We start from the raw sequence: 26789 nt of genomic DNA, 5'->3' as shown, positions 1-26789 counted from the left end.
AATGTCAGTCTCTCACCTGGGAGAATACATTATATGAATGTGCCAAATTTCATTTAGGAAGTTACAGAATTTTAATAAAGAATTAATCTTCAACATGCTATCTAAATCAAATTCATACTTTCTCATTGATGTTACTGGCAGAATATGACATCAATTTATCATAGATTGCAAATGTGGAAATACAAGGATGGCAGAATTCTCCTTTTAATGGACACTAATAAAATGTAAAGCAAATCATCATCTCAATCCCATAATGAGTCTCCAAAAAAGTTAAATACCATATATGTTGAGAATTAACACTTAGAATGTATTATTAGGTCTAAACTGAGTGCCTCTGCTCTTTCAAACATTGTTTATATAAGGGCAGTATTCAAATTTAGGTAATACATATATGTTGGTCTAACCCTCTACATGTTTAATTCTCACAATGCTTTTTATTGACTTGAGGAAAGACGAACTTATAAATGTTAGGACTAGATAGGTAAGCACACAGGAAGGCTCATCGTTCCCTCAAAGTTGCATTCCCTCAAGGCCATCTAGAGCTAATGGAATTTCTAATTTCTAACAGGTATTATGCCTATTGAGGGTCATATAACTTTGGAGTTACTTTAATCACAAATTTATTTATTCTTGTATAAATGCATGAAATAGTATAAAGATGGCATAAAAATGCACACTTGTTTAATTGTCTCAGCCTTTTGGTTACCAAAGTTCATCTAATGTTATTAAGAACAATGATGGCATATCATGTAGGGGACAGACACTCTACCCCTATTGTTTTGTTAACTTTCTTCTTTATATAACTAGTATCCTAGTTCACAGTGAAAACAAGTGACTGTAGTTGCTTCATATATGGTTTTAAAGAGAGTTAATTACTCACAAGTTGTAATGATGTCAAATATTTTTTCCACCACAAATACTTCTGGTAGGCTGGTCCCAGTGCTGAGAGTCCGTAGTAGGAATACATGACTACATGTACAGCTGTATTTAGAAGGGCATGGAATGTTCCCAAACCACCTGGAAAATAAAATTATTGTAACGTGCGGCCATTGTTCCTTAAAATGAACCACATTTTCATCCGAACTGAGATTTTTGTATAATTATTTCTTGAATTTTGGAAAAAAATATATAAAATATCAATCCTGTTAAATAACTATCAACTTAGAGGGGGCTGGATAGTATATTTAGTAAAATATAAGATATGAACCTGAGAAAGTAAATTAGCATATCTTCATTTTGTTATATCTTAGCTTAAGGTGGTCTTACGATTTGAGTTTACTTACACTTAGTTGAGTTACCTTTTAAATATATGTTGCTAAATAATTATGCTAAATGCTAAAAATATATGCTAAATGCTAAATAAATATATGTTGCTAAATAATAATAGTTGCTAAATAATGTTAATTCATATTTTAGTGAGGGTTAATGTATAAAAATATACAAAGTACATTAATCTTAACTTGATGATTTTTCATGTATGTATACACCCATGTCACTACCAAGATCAAGATATAGAACATTTCCAACACCACTTAAGATTCCCATGAGCTCCCAAGGTAGCTTTAACTTCTTATCACCAACTATTACTTTTGTCTGCTATTAAACTTCACATAAATGGAATTACACAGGATGTACTCTTTTGTACCTGGTACATATATTGGTAGTGTGTATTTTTACTACTGTGTAGTATTATACCATATAAATGCATCATCATTTACCCATTCTCCTATCGACAGACATGTGGGTTGCTTCCAAACTGGGCTATTCTGAATAAAGCTGCTAAGAATATTTTTGTATATGTGTGGAATCAAATTTACTTTTCCTACTCTCAATAATCTTCATTAAATAATTTTGGCAGTAAAACCACTGGCTTTCATTAGCAAACTGCTGAATTTACTTTAATGAAGTATTGTTTTCCCAAAGTAAATATCTACTAACTGTTACACCATCCTTATTTACGGCTTCCAATTGATTATGCCTTCCTATCTTGGTTTTCCTCTTCTCATTTCACCACATTTCCTACCGATCCCCTTCAATTGAGAATAGAAGCAAAGAACACATGGGAATGTAAGAAAAGATCACTTCAGTTGTCTTTAGCTGGACCAGTAATACAGCAGAAGGGGTAATGGTGTTTAGCTGAAAGTGTGGCGGAGGGAACACTCTCCCTGGGGTCCCTTGCCTAAGAGAACAATCTGGAAGAATATGTGTTCTTTATGTATAGCCTGACTCAGCTTAGTAATGTTGACCTGGAATTTACATTTTTCTCAGAAACATTCTATTTTCTTAATTCCAGTATTCTTTAATTCTGGAAATAAAGCAAAACCTCATCGATTTAGATTATGGTAGAAGAACTGAATTCATAAACACTATGCATTACAGAAAGTTTAAAGGAAAATACAAATTCATCACTTCTAATATAATCTAATGAAAAATCTAATAAAACCATTACACAGTAGAAATTGCTTTTAAATAATTATTCATAATTGCAGCAATTCTAGATATTTCTAGATACTAGCAATGCTGAAGTACTCTGTTAAAATAACCTGTTTTAAATAATTACTTTTAAGTAGTTAAGTATTCTCCCAAAGCCTCATTTATGCTACACTGTTCTACATAAACTTTCTCCTTCTGACGAGAGAAAGCCATATTTTAGCTAATCCCTCAATTACCATAAATTTCAAGTCAGAAGGAACTGAATTAATTAAGCTTATTAACAACTTTCCAGCTTGTATTATTTACATTTGGATTGGTCTTCTTTCCCGAAGGAAATTTGAATAAACACATTATTGTGGTGTAAGAACACCTTTTCTAGGTTAATTTAAAAATAGAATAGTTGTCTACTACTGATAGTTTAGGAGTCAAGGTGCTTAAAAGGAAGATAAGCCAAATACCTCTCAAATTCATTTGTGTTTCATAATAATACACACATAGGAAATCTATTTCACTTTTGATATGGAACTATGTCAGAGCTTTTCTAAGACACCTATCCTATTATTTAATAGAGGAGTGCCTATTTTCTGTTTGGATACTGTCACCATTAAATGTCCTAAAATGAGGATGTTAGACACAGGGATTTAACAAAGCACTAGCGTAGCCAAAAGTATTTAGTAAGGTTTACTGATCAAAATAAGCTATCAAATAAAAGTAACATGTTTACTTTCTCTAGTTATGATTTTTTCTGACAAGCTATTTTTATAAGTTTATTTACAAAACAACCATATTTTAATTAGTAATGTTTTTTGTATCTTCTTTGGAAAGCTTTCCTAACAAAATATTTTCTAAGCCTGTTTGTTTTCTGCTTTATGACAATGGGTCTGTAAACAAACATCTCAGAATGAATTAGGATTAGTACCCATCACATTTTACTCCTTTGCACAAAACAAAGGAATCACCTGGGTAATTATCACAATTCTCCCTATCTCTGGAAGGGGATATATGCATAAATTAATATTATAATTCACATAATTAATATTATAATATAATTAATATTATAATTAATATAAAAACCTACCACAGAAATATTTTCATCCTATTCAAAAGAAAAGCTGGATTGCTATTACCCTATTGAAGAGTACAACAGAAAAACAGGAAATTAAATACTAGATAGAGATCAGCTGTGCTCAAGTTTTTGCAAAGAACAGTTTAGAATGGACAGTTTCATTCTAGGAATGGACATCAGTACCAAACATTTCTGGGAACAGCTTTTGTTGCTGTGTTTGTCACTGAAATAGGTATCAGATCTGCTAAACAAGTGTTTACTAGAATTCCACATGTAAGACTGAACAGAAGTGCCAATGCATGGAACATATGAGAGAGAAGAAAACTATCTTGTACTATTTTCATTTTGTAAAGAAGAAGAAGGATTAAGGTGTGGACAAGAAACCTGTTATAAAGTGACTGATGTCCATAAACATAGTACCACTTAAAAACTGTGGTATGTCACTTGAACCTGGGAAGAGGAGGTTGCAGTGATCCGAGATCACACCATTGCACTCCACTTGGGCAACAAGAGTGAAACTCTGCCTCAAAAAAAAAAAAAAGTTGAGGTATATCATATTTAAATTATCATTATTGAAAGCACTGTTTGCTTTTTAAATGGAAACCACACTATCAATGAACTCAAACATAGAAGTTAGATAAATGCTCAATTGTATTCATTAAATAAAATTTACTTCTCCCATTCTTTAACAGTAGGATATTCAGTATTTAACAATTAGAAAATACAGAGAAAGGGAGGAAAATACAGAGGGAGAAAAAAACCACTTTTTGTTTCAATATCTCCCAATTACCTCTGTTTATATTTTGGGATATTGCCTTCCAATCTTTCTTCTATTCACATTTAGTTTTCAGTGTGTATCCTGGCCTCATGAGAGAAATCAGAATAAATAAACTATAAGAATATGAAAGCACCTTTTCTAGCATACTTTAAAAATAGAATAAGTTCATCTACTTCTGATAATTTTGGAGTCAAGCCGCTTAACAAAGAAGATGAGCTTTGTTAAATCCTTGTGTATAGAATCCTCATTTTAGGACATTTAATACCTCTCAATATCATTTTTGTTTCACAGTTATATACACACAAGTAATAATAACCACTCTATTAGTGAATGTTTAGGTATTTTCCAGTTTTTCACAAACACCAGTAAGTGTCAATGTATATCACTGCAGAAAGAATGGGAAGGGGCAATATGCACATAAGAGGAAACAAAAACACAGAAAGTAAGGATAAGTAAAATAATGGAGATTAATATAGTCACTGTTGATTTGGCAAATGGACACCGCTGAGACTATCTTGTTTTAATGTAAATGAAATGTTTATACTAACAAACCTCGTAAGAAAAAGCAGCCAGTTTTAAGCCACTTTTGAGCAAGGAGGTACTTTACATCCTGGAAAATCCGATGCCCATAAGCCATGGTAGTGACAACTGTTCACTCATGATTCACAGCCCCTGTGGCTCCTCTGAGTTTTGGCATCCCCTTCCTGACATGGGCTTATCCATGTCCTCTCATGCTCTGAGACACGCAGATCTTTTTCCTCCATGCTTAGAGAGTCTAGAACTCAAACAAGAGTTCCTCAGTTGTGGTTCCCCCTTTCTTTTAGTCTGGCAGAGTTAGAAAGGCCAAAAGAGGCAAGCTATTCACAGAAATGTTATGAACTATGGGTCTATTTGAAGACTTTTAAAATTTAAGAGCCCGGCACGGTGGCTCACGCCTGTAATCCCAGCACTTTGGGAGGCCGAGGCGGGCGGATCACAAGGTCAGGAGATCGAGACCACGGTGAAACCCCGTCTCTACTAAAAATACAAAAAATTAGCCGGGCGCGGTTGTGGGCGCCTGTAGTCCCAGCTACTCGGGAGGCTGAGGCAGGAGAATGGCGTGAACCCGGGAGGCGGAGCTTGCAGTGAGCCGAGATCGCGCCACTGCACTCCAGCCTGGGCTGGGCGACAGAGCGAGACTCCGTCTCAAAAAAAAAAAAAAAAAAAAAAAAATTTAAGAAACTGGAGCAAATAAATCCCCCAACCAAATTTTCCTAAGGTAAAAACATATCCTTGGGGATATCACTTATTTAAAACTGTGTAATAGGATAAAATTACTTCTGGTTTCTCCAATTCTAGACGATCAGAAGCCTAAAACGAAAAAGAAACAACCAACCTGTTTTCCACGCTTTCAAATTAAACTATTTTGGACCTTAAAAATAGTATCAACACATTCTTTACTATGGTAGGATGCTTTAGGAAGTTGGGTAACCACAATTTGACACATCTTTAAAGAGCTGTTAGGGGTTACAGTGTGTGTCAGCTATTAGAAATTTGAAGGCAAATAAGACATAGAATTTGAGATAAGCATTCTAACTTCCTGAGAACATGCAGGAAATTGTTCTCTATACTTCTATAAAGTCAAAGCTTTTGCCATTTTAGTTATTTGTTTGTTTATATTATTTATTTCTTTAAATGTATTTAATAAACCTCTCTGGGAAAATAATAAAATACAAACAAAATGACTAAAGAATATGTGCAGAAGGCTGTGCCCGGAAATTATGCATATCTAAAGAGTGGGGTAAACCTCATTATTATGAGTCTTACGTTTATTTTTCAAGTAATAGTTCATGAAAGAAGTAGAAACAAAGGGACTCTTTGATTTTTTGAGTTTCTTATAAATCACATTTCAGAAAAATATTTTGTTTATAGCATATAGAAATGTCATTGTTTATTACACATGATCCCAACTCCCCCTTATCTACCTGCAGCAAATTTGACTCCAAACCACCAGGTCCACGGCATGATGGTATGATGGAACACGTGCAGGAAAGTCACTTGGTTGTTTTTCTTGCGCAGAACAAAAAAGATCTGAAATAATTTAAAGAATATCAAGTTCATAGAAAATCATGTGATAGTGTATTGAGTATTATTAAAATATTGGCAAAGTGCAAAGTATTTCATATCATGATTCCCTCTAAAAGCGTTGCCTTATAGAATGCTTACAGAAGCAGCTAATTCCCCGAAGGGCAGCTCAAAATCTCATTATTATGAAGTAACTTAGGTACGATGCCTACACATGGAAGAACCAACAAAAAGGTGAAAAGAAATTGTATGCTGATTTAAAAATCAAAGATATAAAGTAAGGAATATGGCCAAAAATTATTGAAAGAAACTGTATTAGTAAAAAAAAAAAAAAAAAAAAAAAAAAAAAAAAAAAAAAAAAAAACTCCAGTGGATTTTGAAGTATATGGGAAAGCAGAAGACTTAGGATTGAAATATTCTACTTGCTCTCTAATACATCTTACCGATATGGATAAGGGATTAGGCAAACGAAGAGGACTTGCAACAAATCAAAAGTTAGCAAATTATTATTAAAGAAAAATGAAGGGAGAAAAAGTTGAAAAGTTAATTTGAGAAATATGAGAGAAAATAAAGCAAAACTGTATAGAAAAAAATGAGAAGGGGAAGGAAGGTAACACTCAGAATGAACATTATCCAGTGGTTTGTAAAAACCCTATAAACAAGATGGTAGAATTTGGGAGAGGGGGAAATGTTTAAAAAATATTCGAAAGTGAAATTCAGAATACAAGTGTTAAGATTTTTAAACACAAGACTAAATAGAATAGCACAAAGAAAAGTATTAAGAGGAGTATTTGAGAAATGTAGTTTAGGGAAGGACATAGAAGCAGTACAGTTTCCTTATGGAAGCTGGAACTGAGAATATGCAAAGCAACTGAGAATATGGAAATTTTGCACATTTCCAAGTGCAAAATGCATTTGCTTATGCACATGGAAGAAGGCTGAGTGGCGCAACAGAAAAAGCCATACACTAACAATCTAGGTCCTTGTCCCACTTAGTAGGAGCATTCCTCTGGGTAAGTCACTTAACTTCTTGGCTTCAGTTTCTCAGAGTGAAGGTTCTGGACTAATGCTTCTCAATCCTGGCTGCATATTACAATATCCAAGAAGCTTTTTAAAAATAGCTATGCTTGGTCTCTGTTCCAAACCATTTGGCACCAAATCTCTGGAGGTAGGGCCTTTTCTTGTCATCGTCGTTTTCCCTAATGCAATTAATTCTATTGCACAATGAGGGCTGAGAACCACTAGAATACAGGTTCTCAAAACGTGGTCCCTGTATTAGTATCATCTGAGAACTTGTTAGAAATGCAAATTTTGAGCCCCCATCCAAGGCCTAGTGAATCAGAAACTCTGGGAGTAGGGGGTTGAGGCATCTGTGTTTTAACAAGTCTTCCAAGTGATGCTAAATGCATAAAGTTTGAGAACCACTAGATTGTTCACACAAGTCCTTTCCAATTCTAACGTTATGTGATTAGTCATTTCAAAAGGTGAAGCATATTGAGATTTCCTACAAGAAATACCATGGTATGCATTCCAAAGAAAACACACTTTTCAGTCTCAGAGCCAAAACTAGCTCCAAATAACTAAGATACACTTGCTGCAAAGATACAACAAATATTCAGCTTTCCTAAGCTCCTCTGGAAACAAAGGTTCATGGCTTTCTCCTCTAAATCACAGACCTAATTCATGACACTTGCTTCTCCCAGGACTCGTTCATACAAGTTCAGAGGTGATCCTCACTAGGATCTAAAGTAGGAAGAGATAGGGCCCAGTAAGCAAAGACTTCAGAAAAGCAGCTGAATTACTGATACCCCAGGGGTAATGCAACATTCTCACGTAAGTTTATGAATTTTTAAGCATTTATCCTCCTAAAGGAATATAGAGGACTGTGCTTTGGGATTAAAAAAAAAAAAAAAGTAAGATGTTTTCTGCTTTTTACTTCCTGAACTTGATTCATAAAACAACTGTCATCCATCTATATAAAGATGCAGTTTTGTAGTATATGACACAGTTACCGTGCTTATCTTAATCAACTGATAGCTACATAACAGAAACCTTTTAGAGTTTGTAAAATACTGAAAAAATAAGGTTATCCTATCTATTCTCTAAAGTTACTGATAATAAAAGGTAAAAAAGATAACAGTAGGTCTGCCTGAAAAGGAGAAATGACCAAAGTTATCAGACAACTGAAACTACAGCAGTTTATTGGTTTCATTGAAAGATCAAACATTTAAGATCAAACATTTACCAAATGTGGTGGCCATATACTCACCGTATCTAATAGCTCAACAAATTTGGAGAAGTAATAAAGCCAGCAGGTACGTGCCATCTGCAGAAGCACAAATAAATCTAAATTTATTTTATTTTACTTTGTATATGGAAGAAAAGCTTGTATTTTTAAATTTTGGTAAAATATGCATATATTTAAACATAATGGTTATGTTAACCATTTTTTAGTGCACAGTTAAGTGGCATTAAGTACCTTTCACATTGTCATGTCACACTGTCATGTTAACCATTTTTTAGTGCACAGTTAAGTGGCATTAAGTACCTTTCACATTGTTGTTCAACTATTACCACCATCCATCCATAGAACTTCTTTCATCTTGCAAAACTGAAACTACACCCACTAAACTACATCCCATTCCCCCTTTCCCCTCACCCCAGCTACAATTCTACTTTCTGTGTCTATGAATTTGACTACCCTAGGCTCCTCATATAAGCCAAATCATGCAGTATTTGTCCTTTTGTGACCTAATTATTTCACTTTGCATAGTGTTCTCAGGGTTCATCCATGTTGCAGCATGAGTTAGAATTCCCTTCCTTTTAAAGGCCGAATCATATTCCATTCTATGCATATGCCACATTTTGTTTATCCATTTATCTTATTTATCTTTTTTTTCTTTTTTTTTTTGAGACGGAGTCTCACTTTGTCACCTAGGTTGGAGTGCAATGGTGCGATCTCGGCTCACTGCAACCTCTGCCTCCTGGGTTCAAGCGATTTTCCTGCCTCAGCCTCCCGAGTAGCTGGGACTACAGACCCACGCTGCCATGGCTGGCTAATTATTGTATTATAGTAGAGACGGGGTTTCACCACGTTGCCCGGGCTGGTCTCAAACTTCTGAGCTCAGGCAATCCACCCGCTTCAGCCTCCCAAAGTGCTAGGATTACAAGCGTGAGCCACTGAGCCTGGCCTTGTTTATCCATTTATCTATCCATGGACTATTGAGTTGCTTCTACCATTTGGCTATTATGAATAATACTGCTATAAACATGAGTATATAAATATCTCTTCAAGTATCTGTTTTCAATTCTTTTAGGTATATACCCAGAAGTGGAATTGCTGGATCTTATGGTAATTCTATTTTCAATTTTTTGAGGACCCAGATGTTAATTTATTTTTAAATCCAAGAAATTCAAAAAGTAAAGCACCAATTTTCATTTTATACAAAATTATACACATGACCTTCTTTTATTCTTGTAATTTTTCACTTTCTCCACCACAACACACACAATCTGATAACTGAGTCATTTGCTTATTCTAAGTTTACATTCAATGTTACAAACAGTTCACAAAATTTTAACATTGATTTTGAATTTCAAGTTTTTCCAAAGAGAAACTTACCCTTAAAGCTGTGGGTGACTGTGAATAGTCAACAATTTCACATCGAAATGAATAACCTATACCCCAGCCAGACATCACAAACTGCAAGAGAGCACATGCATATTAAGAAAGGAAAGCATTTTCCCAACAGCCACAACAAAGGTAGTTTTGATAGTGTCTCTTCATTACATTTTCAGCTGAGTCAGTGCAGAGGAAAAGGTAGCTGGAACAAATACAAACTATGAACATGCTTGATATCAGAGCTTGATATCAAGAATTTTCAAAACCACAAACCCATATATTATTTATATAAACTGTGTTCTGACTAAAATGCTCATCTCTTGGGATGATTATTCTAACATGTGAAGAATAAAACACTTGCAGTGTTTTGCTTAAACAGCAAATACTGGTAGGTGACTTATCTTAGGTTCATCTGTATATGTGTGAGTGAATGTGTTTCTATACTCTTAAAGGGGACACTTGGATCTGAATCAGTCATTTCTAGCAATTTCCAGTCTTTCTACTTAGTCAAGAACTAAACATGCAAACCAAAATGCCTCAATGTACTCATAAGATGGCTGCGAAAACTAGGCTTTTCCCATCATTGGCTGGTGAGTGTGATGTGAGGTGGTAGTCCATGGCTCAGATATTATTAATAGTTTTACTGTGGATTCACAAGACAAGTAAAAGAAGAAAATGCTCTTGTTAACAATAAAAGTGCAATCTGGCGCGCCTTAATTCCAACACACCCACAAAGTGATCCAAGGCTGATGGTGAGAAGAAAGAGCCTATTGTTGATAAATCTGAACTGTAATTCAAAGATTATAAAGATTATACTGACATTCTTTCAGTCTGATGGTGGGAAGGTCTTCTTTTAAAACAGTATCTGAAAAGGAAAAGCCAAGGGCTCCAATTTTAACTTAACACATATATGAAATGATTGGCTTAATTTAGGGTACTGACAATACGATCTGTTCTTCTCTTTTCTGACTTCTTATTCTCATACACGCCAAATCCGCCCTGGGAGATCTTCTCTCTCAGTATAATGGTTATATCCTTTTCTGCCATCGAATCATATTTTAAATTTCTAGTTTTAATTACTATTAAAGCTAAAATTGCAACCTTACAATAAATTAAATTCTAAAAACAAAAGCTTATGAGGCATTGTCAGAATAAAATTCTGATGGTGTAAAGAAAAGAAACGAAGAACAATTATTAGACACTATGGTATTATAAAATGCATCGCTCTTTTCTGAGACTAGCCCCTAGCTTGACTATAAGATAATTTAATCACACTGTTAACTTAGTAAGTTATAAAATCTTGAAAATTAAGACTCAGAAAAGCACAAGACATATATTTCATGAATGAGAAAAATATTTAACAAAAACAAATCAATAGATTTTGCCAAATGAAAAAGGGGACATGACATAGAAATGGCTAATTCTGTTTTGAAAATCCTACTGTGAGTGAGTGCCCTCATATTCTCTTGTGCTCAGACTCATTTTTGACTAATGTAACGCTCCATGGCCAGGAGCTATTTACTGGAATTGTGATGAATAATTCTCCACCTCACCCTACCCCAAACAAGCACTGTGTTGAATGAAAGTTGCATGACTTGGCCTTCTGTTGGGTCTTAAGTGGTCTCTGCTAGTGTCTGACTGGTGCCAAGTAACTAGCACTTTCAAACAATCACTACGCAAGAAGGCATCTGAGTTCCTTGAGTCTGATGTGCTTCCCTTTCAACTTCCTCAAATTTGGCCTAATATCACTGGTGGAGGTGTTTGCTTTGTTAACCAAATGAAATCATACTCCATACAATAAACCATGTGTTCAGATGTGCCATCAACAGATGGATGGCATGCTGTGTGGCTATTAAAAGCCTTTGTTTAAATAAAGAAGAACATTTAAGAACATTCCAACAGCCTGTGGAACTTTTTACATATATGTCTATATTCCAGGCTAGTAATAAGAAAAATCAGGCCAGGTCCAGTGGGTCACACCTCTAATCCCAGCAGTTTGGGAGGCTCAGGCAGGTGGATCACTAGAGCCTAGGAGTTTGAGACCAGTCTGGGCAACATGGCAAAACACCATCTCTACAAAAAATACAAAAAATTAGCTAGACATGGTAGCGCATGCCTGTAGTCCCAGCCACTTGGGAGGCTGAGGTGGGAGGATCACTAGAGTCTGGGAGGTCAAGGCTGCAGTGAGCCAAGATTGTGCCACTGTACTCCAGCTTGGGCAACAGAGAGAGACCCTTTTTGGAGCGGGGGGAAGTGGGGGAAGAATTCCCTGAATTCAAAAGTAATAATTTGTATTTGGCAGGTAGTTCCTGAAACTGACACATAAGTAACTCAAGTATTAGCAGTAAATGAGAGTCAGAAACTCTCAAATTCAGATATTTTAAAACCTTCTTTTACATTGTAATTCATCAAGTAGGAATCAAAGCTGCCTGGTGATGACTGGATTCTTTCCAAGCCTGAGAAATATATTTGGGGACATTACAATCAATGACAAATCAGACATAGACTCTAAGAATATGAGAGCAAGGAGGGACCTGAGTGACTATTTGGTTCAATCCTGTCTTTATAAAATGACAGAACTGAGGCCCAGAGAGGTTAAATAACTTGCTAAAAATCAGGCAGCCAGTCAGTGGCAGAACCAGAACTAACTAGTCCCTAACCTCCTGGCTTCCAGGTATGTTCTTAACACCTTACTACAACATGCTGTCCCCTAAGACCATGCTAGGACCTTGTGTTTTCTTTGCTCTCACCTCTATCACTCTTTTCCTCTCAGTTGCTCATACTCCTGAAGGGACATTAAGAGTGGCCTGTGAGTTAATTTTGAAAATAAAATAGAAGAAATGGAAAGCAGCAGAGTGAGTCTAGATTATAGGGAGGACTGTGAGAAATAAGGCCAGAGTATTTTATTTATTTATCTATCTATTTATTTATTTATTTATTTTGAGACAGGGTCTTGCTCCATCACTAGACATGATCACGGCTCATTGCAGTCTCGATCTCCCAGGCTCAAGTAATCCTCTCACCTCAGCCTCCCAAGTAGCTGGGACCACGGGCATGCACCACCATGCCGGGCTAATTTTTTTTGTATTTTTTGTAGATACGAGGTCTTCCTATGTTGTCCAGGCTGGTCTCAAACTCCGGGGCTCAAGCAATCCTCTTACTTCAGCCTACCAAAGTGCTGGGATTACAGGTGTAGGCCACCACACCTGGCCAGCCAGAGTAGATTTAAAGTGATCAATATGATGGATCTATAGTAAGAGTCAGGTCAGAAGAATGTATGTGGAGAAACTATGGTGTCAGGAGAGGTCAGTGGGGCCACATTGGGCCCTCATGAGCCCTACTTATGACTAAGCATGAGGTATGCTATAGAGGAAGTTAATAAAAAAGGATGATGAAGCCAGCCAGAGTTGGAAAAGAAGGAAGCAATCTCAGAAAAGAACATACACGGGGGTGGCTGAGGCATGTTAATAGCACAGGGGAAGAGAGAGAATTCATGAATCTGTTTTAGGGTCCTGGAAGAGCCCCATCTCTCTTATTAACAATTAAGGAACAGCAATGAATTAATTAGTTAATGGGAAAAAAAATGAAGGAACAGGCTCCCTCACCTACTGCTTTATATGAGTCTATGCTCTCTGTCCCCACAAAGCCCAGCTAAACCAACCAAAACAGTCTACCATCCTATAGTTCATCAGAGTATCCAGAAACCAAAGGTTCCTACCATGATGATGACATAGTGAACTCTGATGTCAGACAGACCTGGGTTCAAATATCAGCCCTCCACTTACCAGCTATGTTACTTTAAGTTATGAGTTTCCTCAAAACTAAAATTTATGGATTAATTCAATCATCCATTAAGGCAATTATGTACAAATCCATGGACTGGATGTTAATTTTTCTCATTATCTGTGAGATAGAGTATACCGAGATCCTCAAATGAGGTTATTATGTGGTCTATACCCAACACTATTTTGGCAAACACCTGCTCTAGTGAGATCAGTTTCTTAATTCCTTAAATTGCAAAGGTTACCCTTATAACAGAAAACATAATGACACATAGACAGAAAAACTCAGGCAAAATTCTCCCATTAGGAATACTGAAGACACTTGCCTCATAACACATATACACAGAAAAGAGTACTATTAAAAAATTGTACGTTATCATCACTTTCTTGAGTTCAAAGGGCTTGCGATTTTCCATGAGCTTTGGTCCCAGAGAAGTGACAAAATAGACGTAGAATCCTAGAAGGATGGTTTGCGGCAGAGGCGAGGACATGAGGAGCCAATCTTCAACTCTTGGATCTAAGAGAAAAACAATATGTGAGTATACACCTGCTTAGCCAAGGGATAACTAACAGCAACCAACATTTCTTTAATTGAGCATCCAGATCCTACTATTGACTGCAAGCTATTTGGACAATGATCACTAGTATCTGTAGAAAGGTGGAAAATAAATCAACAGGAATAAGGAAGTATCCTGGGCCTAGAAACAGTGGGGCTCTCAAGAACCCCAGGCCTCAACAGGCTAGGGGAAGTAGTAGTTACCAGAACTCAAAAGGAAAGAGAAGCCCTCCTGGAGAGGAGCTGTGTTATGCTCTGATCGCCGGCATGATGGTGTCAGTGCGCTGATAAAAGGCACCCCAGGGAGCCCTCTTTCCCCATGTAAGGATACAATGAGAAGATGGCAGTCTGCAACCTGGAAGAGGGTCCTCACCAGTACCTGACAGTGCTGGCACCCTGATCTCAGACTTCTACCCTCAGAACTGTTAGAAATAAATTTCTTTTTTTTTTTTTTTTTTTTTTTTTGAGACGGAGTCTCGCTCTGTCACCCAGGGTGGAGTGCAGTGGCCGGATCTCAGCTCACTGCAAGCTCCTCCTCCCGGGTTCACGCCATTCTCCTGCCTCAGCCTCCCAAGTAGCTGGGACTACAGGCGCCCTCCACCTCACCCGGCTAGTTTTTTTTGTATTTTTTTTAGGAGAAACGGGGTTTCACCGTGTTAGCCAGGATGGTCTCGATCTCCTGACCTCGTGATCCACCCGTCTCGGCCTCCCAAAGTGCTGGGATTACAGGCTTGAGCCACCGCGCCCGGCAGAAATAAATTTCCATTGCTTATAAACTACCCAGTCTATGATAATTTCTTATAGCATCCTGAGTATGCTAAGACAAGCTTTGACTGTCAGTTGAGGGATTCGGCCAGCCCAAGACAATTTTGTAAGTATGGGGCCAGAGAAATAGATACCCCGACTCCACCCTCCTCCCTCTCTCCACTGGGTGAACCTAACCAGAAAGTATATGGCAGGGGAGCAAACCCAAGGATATAGTCTTCATGGATCGTTCTCCAGGGCCCAGCACAGGGCACAAAGCTATCTGGAAGAGAGAACATCCAGCAACATCCTGCCATGTGTCTATAGCCACTATTAATATCTTGGAGTTTTTCCATCCATATGTGCTTTTATATATTTAAAAAATGTTTGTATTTGCTGCTTCTTATTTTTTTCCTTCCCTAGGAAAACTGGCACACTTCCACATATACTGCATCACAGGATCACAGAATAGAAAGGGAGCTGAACATCCTCTAAGTAGCTAAAGTATGGGATTTTGGAGTCCATGTGGGCTAACCACTGTGATATTCTGAGCAAAAAAAATGCACTGGCCTCACAATTGCAAACAGAAACTTATCTGCTTACTGTCAGCTCCAGGCCAGCAGAGATGGATGAATAAAAAATTACAACTCAGGATGAAGTGTGATTAAGTCTATAATTTCTAGTAGTTCAAGTTTAATTTTACTAAATGGCCTCATGAAGCCAGATTATTATGAAGGAAAGGAAGTATGGACAAGTTTTCAGAAGGATCTGACTCAAAATTATGCCATGACTAACCTCAGGATGCTAACTACTGTCACTTTTATCAGTTGGAAATGAAGGGTAGGGAGAATGCTGCTCTTGCTTTTTTAAGCTGCTAATGATGTGGCCAAGCACTGACAAATTCTGAATACCCCTGCAAGTGTGACTTCCCACTCAAAATTTCTTCAGTAGGACTCTACGACTGATAACTCACTTGGCCTCAATTTTAGTGCTGGAGTGCTTACATATGACCGTCAGATGTGCATGGGTGATTATTCTGCATTCAAATAGCCTCCCTCAAAAATACTGGCAGAAGTCTCTGTCTCAAAAAAATAAAGAAATAAATAAAGCCAAAGAGTCAAGAGTCAGCTCCAGACTAGATCCCAGGACATTTAAGAATTTAATATATGATTAAGGAAGTGCTCGCTTCGGCAGCACATATACTAAAAATAGGAAGTCCCAGAAACAAGCAGGGAAGGAAGAGATCTTTAACAAATGTTGATAGGCAAACTGACTGCTTGGGAGAAAAATGAGTTTGGTTCTTATCCGATATTCTATAAGAGTATGTTCCAAACTATGCATGGAAACAAGCTATTTAAAGACTTTCCACAAAGAATTGGGGAGTACTGGAATGCTGGATTAAACAAACAGGTTGCATTACTACAGGATTTCTTAATACTTCATGTTCATCATGAATTGCCAAGATGGGAATGGTAGTATGCCATAGTCTCCAAACTTATTTGACCAAAAAACACTTATTTTTTTTAGTAGAATATTATTTAACATCTTATGAAACTAGTGTTCTGTGGAACACAGTTTGGGAAATATAGCCATTCACTAAAATAAATTTATAAATTAAACGACTGAAGATTAGGTGGTCAGACATACAAAGAAGAGTTAGTACCAATCCTACGGAAACTATTCCAAAAAATTGAGGAAGAGAGATTCCTCCCTAACTCATTCTATGAAACCAGTATCATCCTGACACCAAAATCTGGCACAGACACCACTATCACCACCACCACCACAACAAAGAAAACTACAGGACAATATCCCTCATGAACACAGATATAAAAATCCTCAACAAACTAGCCAGGTGAATCCAGGAGCACATCGAAAAGTTAATTCACCACAATCAAGTGGGCTTTATTCCTGGGATGCAAAGTTGGTTCAACACAGTCAAGTCAATAAATGTGATTCACCACATATATAGAATTTAAAACAAAGACCATATGATTATCTCAATAGATGCAGAAAAAGCTTTCAATAAAATCTAACATCTATTCATGATAAAAACCCTCAACAAACTAGGCATTAAAGGAATATACCTCAAATAATAAGGGCCATCTATGACAAACCCACAGCCAACATCATACCTAATGGGCAAACATTGGAAGTATTACATTTAAGAGCTGCAACAAGATAAGGATGCCCACTCCTATTCGACATAGTACTAGAAATCCTAGCCCAGAGCAATCAGGCAAGAGAAAGAAATACAAGGCATCCAAATTTGAAAAGAGGAAGTAAAATTATCCCTGCTTGCTGATAATATGATCTTCTACCTAGAAAAACCTAAAGACTCCACCATAAAACTCTTTTTTTTTTTGAGACGGAATCTTGCTCTTGTTGCCCAGGCTGGAGTGCAATGGCACGATCTCAGCTCACTACAACCTCTGCCTCCTGGGTTCAAGCAAAACTCCTGCCTCATCCTCCTGAGGAGCTGGGATTACAGGTGCCCGCCACCATGCCCAGCTAATTTTTGTATTTTTAGTAGAGACGGGGTTTCGCCATGTTGGCCAGGCTAGTCTCAAACTCCTGACCTCGTGATCTGCCCACCTTGGCCTCCCAAAGTGCTGGGATTACAGGCGTAAGCCACCGTGCCTGGCCAAAACTCTTATATTTGATAAATGAATTCAGTAAAGTTACAGGATACAAAATCAATGTATGAAAATCAGTAGCATTTCTATGCACCAAAGTATTATCCTCAAGAGCTGGAACAGCTCTTCAACCCTCAAGCTGACAGCCAAATCAAGAGTTCAATCCTATTTACAATAACCACACGCACAAAAAATAAAACACATAGGAATACATCAAACCAAGGAGGTAAAAGATCTCTACAAGGAGCATTACAAAACACTGCTGAAAGAAATATGGAAAACACAAATGGAAGAACATTCCATGCTTGTGGATTAGAAGAATCGACATTGTTAAGATGTCCATACTGTCCAAAACAATCTAAAGATTCAATGCTATTCCTATCAAATTACCAATGTTATTTTTTACAAAATTAGAAAAAACTATTCTCAAATTCATAGAAAACCAAAAACGAGCCCAAATAGCCAAAGCAATCCTATGCAAAAAGAACAAAGCTGGAGGCATCACATTATCTTACTTCAAACTATACTACACAGCTACAGTAACCAAAACAGAACGGTATTGATACAAAAATAGACACATCAGCCAATGGAACGGAATAGAAAACCCAGAAATAAAGGAGCATACCTAAAACCAATTGATATTCAACAAAGCCAATGAAAATAAGCAATGGGGAAAGGATTCCCTATTCAATAGATGGTTCTAGGAAAACTGGCTAATCATATGTGGAAGACTGAAACTGGACCACTACCTACCACCATAAACAAAAATTAACTTAAGATGGACTAAAGACTTAAATGCAAGACCTAAAACTATACAAATCCCAGGAGAAAACCTAGGAAACACTCTTCTGGACACTGGCCTTGGCAAAGGCTTTATGACCAAGTCCTCAAAAGCAATTGCAACACAAATAAAAATCAACAATTAAGACCTAATTAAACTAAAGAGCTTTTGCACAGCAAAAGAAACTAACAGAGTAAACAGACAACCTGTGAACTGGGAGAAAACACTTACAAACTATGCATCCAACACAGGACTAATATCCAGAATCCACAAGAAACTTAAATTGACATGAAAAAATAAATAACTTCATTAAAAAGTGGGCAAAGAACATGAACAGACACTTCACAAAAGAAGACATACAAGCGGCCAACAAACATTAAAAAGTCAAATAATTACAGAAGTTGTTGAGGCTGTGGAGAAAAGGGAATGCTTAAACACTGTTGGTGGGAATGTAAATTAGTTCAGCCACTGTGGAAAGCAGTTTGGAGATTTCTCAAAGAACTGCAAATAGAACTATTATTCAACCCAGCAATTCCACTATTGAGTATATACTGAAAGGAAAATGCCAAAAATATACATACACTTGCATGTTCACTGCAGGACGATTCTTAATAGCAAAGACATGTAATCAACCTAGGTGCCCATTAATGGTGGATTGGATAAAGAAAATGTGGTACATATACACTGTGGAGTACTATGCAGTCATTAAAAAGAACAAAATCATATCCTTTGCAGCAACATGAATGTAGCTGGAGACTATTATCCTAAGCAAATGAACACAGAAATGCAAAACCAAACACTGCATGTTCTCACTTATAAGTGGAAGCTAAGTCTTGGGTACACGCAGGTATAGATGGGAACAACAGACTGGAGAATCCAAAATGTGGGAGGGAAGGAAGGGGACAAGGGCTGAAAAACATCCTTTTAAGTACTATGTTCACTATATTCATGATGCAATCACTAAAAGCCCAAACCTCAGCATCACGCAATATACCCTAGTAAAAAACTTGCACGTGTACCACCTGAATCTAAAATAAAAAGGAAAATTTTAAAAACAGGTAGTGATAGCAAAAGATAAATAGGAGATTATTTTGATATACAGTAAGGAAGAAGAAAATATAAAAATTTATAATTGGTTAAACACAGGGAATGGAAATAGGTAAATGTTAAGAAAAATATTCAGATGATCTCATTTATATGTGGGATGTAAGAATCAAAACAATTAAGCTCATGGAGATAGAGTAGAAGGGTGGTTGCCAGAGGCTAGGAAGGGTACTAGGCGGTGGGGGGGGGGGTGGGAATAGCTAATGGGTACAAAGAAAATAGAATAAATAAGACCTAGTATTTGGTAGCACAACAGGGTGACTTATAGTCAATAATAAGATCTAGAATTAGAGAGAGATCTGTGCCAGAGATGTAGGATTGAGGGTTGCCATCACGTAAATGATGAACAATAGAAGCAGTGAGATTGGCTTAGGCTAAGTGGGTAGAGTAAGGAGAGTAAGTGCTGAAGTCAGGATCCTGAGGACTCAGCATTCACAAAAGGAATTACTGAAGGAAAAAACATAAAAACCAAAAAGGAGCAGTTAAAGAGGTAGAGTGAAAACCATAAAAGTGAGATATCCTGAAGCCAGAGAAGAGTGAATTTTCAGAAGTCAAAACATTAAGTGTGGCAGAAAGGGGAAATAATATATGGAAAGAAAAGTGCCACTACATTTAACAAAAAGAAGTCATTGATGCTCTTAGCAAGAATAATTTTAACAAGGTATCATGCACAAAATGAAATTAAACAAAAGTTTGATGACAGACACTTTTCAAAACATAAAGTTCTAACAACTTTGGAAGTATTTTCTCATATTAAGATTTGTCACAGTTCTAAATCAGGAAAAACTTCGAAATCAGCTATCCAGGTACACATCACTGAAATCTTTTATTGTTTCTATTGGTTCCCCTCCTTGCTTTTAACAATGACAACTTTTCTAGGATGTCTGATTGCTTTGTGCAATTAAAACCACCACAAGGAATTCTTGCTATGGGTCTGCATGTCACAAAGAAGTCTCCAAATATAAAAGTTGTCACAGAACCAGGGACCAAGGGAAAAAATTAGAACTGATCAAACTTTGATAGATTTCTTCTATAAGTGGGTAGTACAAACCTTAAATACATGAATATCAGTGTATTAATCCATTCTTGCGCTGCTATGAAGAAATACCCGAGACTGGGTAATTTATAAAGGAAAGAAGTTTAATTGACTCACAGTTCTGCATGGTTGGGGAGATGTCAGGAAACTTACAATCACAATGGAAGGCACCTCTTCATGAAGTGGCAGGAGAGAGAATGCGTGCCAGCAGGGGAAATGCCACACACTTAAAAAACCATCAGCTCTTGTGAGAAACAATCACAAGAACAGCATGGGGAAACCGTCCCCATGATTCAATTACCTCCCACCAGGCCCCTCCCGTAACATGTGGGAATTATGAGAACTATAATTCAAGATGAAATTCGGGTGGGGACACAGTCAAACCATATCATTCTGCCCCTGGGCCCTCCCAAATCTCATGTCCTCACATTTCAAAACACAATCATGCCTTCCCAACAGTCCCCCAAAGTCTTAATGCATTCCAGCATTAACTCAAAAGTCCAAATCCAAAGTCTCATCTGAGACAAGGCAAGTCCCTTCTGCCTATGAGCCTGTAAAATCAAAAGCAAGTTAGTTATTTCCTAAATATAATGGGAATACAGGCACTGCATAAATATATCCATTCCAAATGGCAGAAATTGGCCAAAACAAAGGGGCTACAGGCCATGCAAGTCCAAAATCCGATAGGGCAGCCATTAAATCTTAATGCTCCACAATGATCACCTTTGACTCCACATCTCACATCTAGGTCATACTGATGCAAGAGGTGGGCTCCCATGGCCTTGAGCAGCTCTGCCCCTGTGGCTTTGTATGGTACAGTGCCCCCTTCCTGCTGCTTTCACTGGCTAGAACTGATTGACTGTGGCTTCTCCAGGTACACAGTGCAAGCTGTCAGTGGATCTACCGTTCTGGGGTCTGGAGGATGGTGGCCCTCTTCTCACAGCTTCACTAGGCAGTGCCCCAGTGGGGTCTCTGTGTTTTGGGTCTGACCCCACATTTCTCTTCCACATTGCCCTAGTAGAGGCTCTCCATGAGGGCTCCACCTCTGCAGCAAACTTTGGCTTGGATATCCAGCAGTTTCCATACATCCTTTGAAACCTAGACAGAGGTTCCCAAACCTCAATTCTTGATTTCTGTGCATCTACAGGCTCAGCACTATGTGAAAGCTGCCAAAGCTTGGGGCCTGCACTCTCTGAAGCTATGGCCTAAGCTGCACCTTGGCTCTTTTTGGCCATTCCAGGAGCAGCTGGCATGCAGGGCATCAAGTCCCTAGGCTGCACACATCAGGGAGGCCCTGAGCCCAGCCCAAAAAACCATTTTTTCCTCCTAGGCCTCCAGGACTGTGATGGGAGGGGCTGCTGCCAAGGTCTCTGACATACCCTGGAGTTCAGTTCCTGCTACTTATGCAAATTTCTGCAGCAGGCTTGAATTTCACCCTAGAAAATTGTATTTTCTTTTCTATTGCATCATCAGGCTGCAAATTTTCCAAACTTTTATGATCCTTCCTCTTGAATGCTTTGCTGCTTAGAAATTTCTTCTGCCAGATACCCTCAATCATCTCTCTCAAATTAAAAGTTTCACAGATCTTTAGGGCAGGGGCAAAATGCTGCCAGTCTCTTTTCTAAAGCATAGTATCATTTATTCCAGTTCCCAGCAAGTTGCTCCCCTCCATCTGAGACCACCTCAGCCTGACCTTCATTGTCCATATCACTATCAGCATTTTGGTCAAAGCTATTCAACAAGTCTCTAGTAAGTTCCAAACTTTCCCACATTTTTTCTTTTTTTTGAGATGGAGTTTTGTTCTTGTTGCCCAGGCCGGAGTGCAATGGCGTGATCTCTGCTCACTGCAACCTCTGCCTCCCAGGTTCAAGTGATTTTCCTGCCTCAGCCTCCCCAGTAGCTGGGATTACAGGCATGTGCCACCACACCCAGTTAATTTTGTATTTTTTGGTAGAGATGGGGTTTCTCCATGTTGGTCAGGCTGGTCCCAAACTCCTGACCTCAGGTGATTCACCTGCCTCGGCCTCCCAAAGTGCTGGGATTACAGGCGTGAGCCACCGTGCCCAGCCAAACTTTCCCACATTTTCCTGTCTTCTTCTGACCCCTCCAAACAGCTCTAACCTCTGCCTTTAGCCTGTTTCAAAGTCAATTCCACATTTTTGGGTATCCTTATAGTAGCGCCCCATTCTCTGAGATACCAATTTACTGTATTAGTCCATTCTCACACTGCTCTGAAGAAATACCCAAGATTGGGTAATTTATAAAGGAAAGAGATTTAAATTTGCTGGGGAGGCCTCAGGAAACTTACAGTCATGATGGAAGGCACCTCTTCACTGGGCAGCAGGAGAGAGAATGAGTGCCAGCAGGGGAAATGCCAGATGCTTAAAAAACCATCCGATCTTGTGAGAACTCACAATCATAAGAAGAGCATGGGGGAGCTGTGCCCATGATTCAATTACCTCCCACTGGGTCCCACCCAAGACATGTGGGAATTATGGGAACTACAGTCCAAGATGAGATCCATATTACTATGTCTAGTTTTCATTGCTAATGAAATTTAAAACTACTGAAAACAATACTAGCCAGGCGCCATGGCTCACACCTATAATCCCAGCACTTTGGGAGGCCAAGGCAGGTGATCACTTGAGATCAGGAGTTTGAGACCAGCCCGGCCAACATGGTGAAACCCTGTCTCTACTAAAAATACAAAAATTAGCCAGGCATGGTGGCGCACGCCTGTAATCCCAGCTACTTAGGAGACTAAGGCAAGAAAATAGCCTGAACCTGGGAGGTGGAGGTTGCAGTGAACTGGAGATCATGCCATCGCACTCCAGCCTGGGCAACAGAGTAAGACCCTGTCTCAAAACAACAACAACAACAACAACAACCACAACAACAACAACAACAACAAAAAAAAAAAAAGGAAAGGAAAAAAAACAATACCAAAAGAAGACCTCTGGAAAGATGTTACATCACCACCTTTGCATGGTGAGAGTTTAGTTGACTTTTGTTCTTTCTTTTGCTCTATAAACAATTTCAAATGACTCTATTATTAACAGTCATCACACATATGGTTAGAAACTAGCTTAAATGTCAGTAAAAGAATTGCTGAATTAGAGATATATTTTATTTTATTCTTTCATTGACTCAGAAGGGGGAAAAATCAAATGACATCATTTCTCTGTTCTTCCTCTGGTAGCAGTAGAAAGAAAATAAGCCAGGAAAAGCATGCTGGGCTGGCTCAGGAAGCAGAACAAAATAATTTTAAAATAAATAACTTTTTCCTGTAATTTAATATTTTCAGCACACACCTTAAGTCCTGTATGTGACTTTCAAGTTCTACAGATAAAAAATAATTATGGGAAACACTGATTAATTTAATTGGATATTTTCAAAGCAAATAATAAAACAAAATACCAAGCTTTAGAAATTCTACTTCAGCAAAACTCTGGAGTCAGATAGTTTGCATTCTGATCCTGGTTCTCCCACTGGCTCACTATGTCACCTTGGGCAATTGACTCACCTTCTTTGTATTTAGTTTCCTCATCTGCAAATTTGGCATTAAAAGGCATGTATTTCATAGAGGATTGATTGAGTTATTATATGTAAAGAGCCTAAGTACTCAGTATGCTTGCTACTGTTATTACAGCAGATCTCAATTCTGTTAGCACAGCCAAATTGCCTCCGCAGTATTTAAAAGTCAAATTGCAAAAAGCAATCTTGGTCCAATTGAATCAGAATCCTAGGAAGTGGTTTCTATGCATCATTTTTTTAAATGAGCAAAGGACCTGAATAGACATTTCTCAAAAGATGACAAATGGCCAACAGATAGATGAAAATAATTCTCAACATCACTAATTATCAGGAAAATGCAAATTAAAAAGACAAAGAGATATAACCTTACACCTGTAAGAATGTCTGTTATCAAAAAGAAAAAAGATAACAAGTGTTGGCAAGGATGTGGAGAAAAGAGAACCCTTGTACAATGTTGGTGGGACTGTAAATTACTATACCTATAAGGAAAGCTACAGGGAGGTTCTATAAAAAACTAAAAATAGAATTACCATATGATCCTGTAATCTCATTTCCAGATATATATCCAAAGGAAATGAAATCAGCATATTGAAGGGATATCTGCACTCTCATGTTCACTGCAGCTTTATTCATAATAGCCAAGATGTGGAATCAACCTAAGTGTCCATCAGTGGGTGAATGGATAAAGAAAATGTGATATCTGTCAATCTAAAGTTATGCCTTTCTGAGTTACAGACCTGTAGATATATAGAGAGAAATAACCAATGGACAATTATTCAGCCTTCAAAAAGAAAATCCTAAAATTTGTGACAATGTGGATGAACTTGGAAGACATTATGCTAAGTAAGATAAACCAGGCACAGAAAGACAAGACATGTTCTCACTTATAAAGAAGTCTAAAATAATCACATTTATATAAGCAGAGTAGAATGGTGGTTACCAGAGGCCAGGGGGTTGGGGGAGTAGGGAGATGTTGATCAAAGGGTACAAAGTTTCAGTTCAACAGAAGAAATATCTTTTTGAGATTTATTGCACAGCATAACTAGAGCTAATAATAATGTGTATTTCAAAATTGTAAAAAGTAAATTTCAAATGTTTTCACCACAAAAAGATAAGTATTTGAAGTGATGGACAAGCTATTTAGATTGATTTAATCATTTTACATTGGATACATATATCACAACATCACTTTGTACCCCATAGATATATGTAATTATAATTTGTCAGCAGTCAACAATTTGTTAATTGGTAACTGTGATGAGCTGTCATTGTTAAGAGCTAGGGGTCTGGTGTGAGACCAAGTTTCCTCACCTATATTTAGGGCTACAGCACCCCTCACTGGGTATTCTTCAATAGTCTTTTATATGGTTTCACTGCCTCCTGATCCAATCTGCTACACTAGTCTTCCATGCAATTGTCAAATTCATTTTCTAAAAATCAAGTTGTCCCTAAATTCTTCCTTTCATTAAATTAGCTCTCTCTTACTGAGCAAATGAAATTGCTTAAATTAGCTCTCCCTGACTGAGCAAATAAAATACAAAATCATTAGGATGACACTCATGACTCTGGCCATTGTTCACTTTTCTGGCTGTCTCTCTTAACAACAATTATACCTTTCTGAATAGAGTCCACTTCCATGTAAGGTAGTGGGCATGTTACAGGGAGTATCAATGCACCTGCTGGGTGACAGTTAAAGTTAATTCTGACTCCGTCTATGATCCCATTTGGGATAGTGAATAGCAACATTTGGATAGCAGGGGATCTGTTCTTCAAAACAGCTCTATTTCAAAAAAACTGCACCCAAATATACTTGGTTCCTAAGCTCAAATAATTAGAGTTCAGGTAGCAAGGCACATCTCTATTTGAAAAGCAATGAAAATATTAGTACTGAAGTTAAATACTGAATTTATGAGAACTACTATAAACCTTCAGAAAAGGATGACCCCCTAAAGAAACTTGAATGTTCCCTGTATCATTACATAAGTTGAAAAAGTTAGATTTAGGCATGAGGTGCTCTGTCTGCCCCAGAAAAAAAAGGCTAATGGGGTGGGGGATGTTTCATGTACCTTCTTTTCGGCATCAGATTTGGTTTAAGTGTCATGAGTAGAGCCATGATAGAAGCAGAGGATGGGAAGGCTGTCTGACAGTCTATATCCCAATGATTACCAAAGTTCTGATTTATCACTTGCTTAATAATTGTTTTCTAAGAGTGTCCCAGGGAGAGAGCATAGGGAAAGTAGAATGCCACATACATAGAATATTAATGAGCTTTTCCATCATCTGCTTCTAAGAGAGTGTTCTCTTCTTAAGTAGCATGTACTGGCTCAAACAGTACATCTTTAAGATACCAAGTACCAACGAAATGAAGAAGCTGGAAGGAAAAGCAAACATGTACCTTAAGTACTTTTTGAAGTACTAAAGTTTCAGAATGGCAGCAATCTTACTCATACTCCATCTTCTTGCAAAAAAGGATCATGACTAAGTCTGAAAAGTCATCATTTCTAATCAAATACAAGGAAAGCTGTATTTTTTTTTTTTTTTTTTTTTTTTTGAGACGGAGTCTCACGCTGTTGCCCAGGCTGGAGTGCAGTGGCGCGATCTCGGCTTACTGCAAGTTCCGCCTCCCGGGTTCCCGCCATTCTCCTGCCTCAGC

The 26789-nt window shown here is 37.8% G+C and overlaps 1 protein-coding gene across 6 annotated transcripts in view; it reads right to left on the bottom strand.

Annotated features, from left to right (window-relative positions):
* LOC105499507 (ELOVL fatty acid elongase 7) overlaps window positions 1–26789 on the bottom strand; it is a 98187-nt gene that overhangs the window by 4857 nt on the left and 66541 nt on the right. For 5 of the 6 annotated variants that reach the window (XM_071098893.1, XM_071098896.1, XM_071098894.1 and 2 more), the window contains 5 exons: window positions 14072–14262; window positions 9964–10044; window positions 8611–8667; window positions 6242–6347; window positions 881–1017 (listed from right to left, as the gene is read on the bottom strand). In XM_071098893.1, coding sequence (XP_070954994.1) covers window positions 881–1017; window positions 6242–6347; window positions 8611–8667; window positions 9964–10044; window positions 14072–14262 — 572 coding nt within the window. The remainder of the gene's footprint in view (window positions 1–880; window positions 1018–6241; window positions 6348–8610; window positions 8668–9963; window positions 10045–14071; window positions 14263–26789) is intronic. The other variant, XM_071098897.1, reaches the window with a different exon arrangement.

This window comes from Macaca nemestrina, chromosome 6 (assembly GCF_043159975.1).
Source record: "Macaca nemestrina isolate mMacNem1 chromosome 6, mMacNem.hap1, whole genome shotgun sequence".
In the NCBI taxonomy this organism is placed as follows: domain Eukaryota; kingdom Metazoa; phylum Chordata; class Mammalia; order Primates; family Cercopithecidae; genus Macaca; species Macaca nemestrina.
This window is presented reverse-complemented; position numbering and strand designations above follow the sequence as displayed.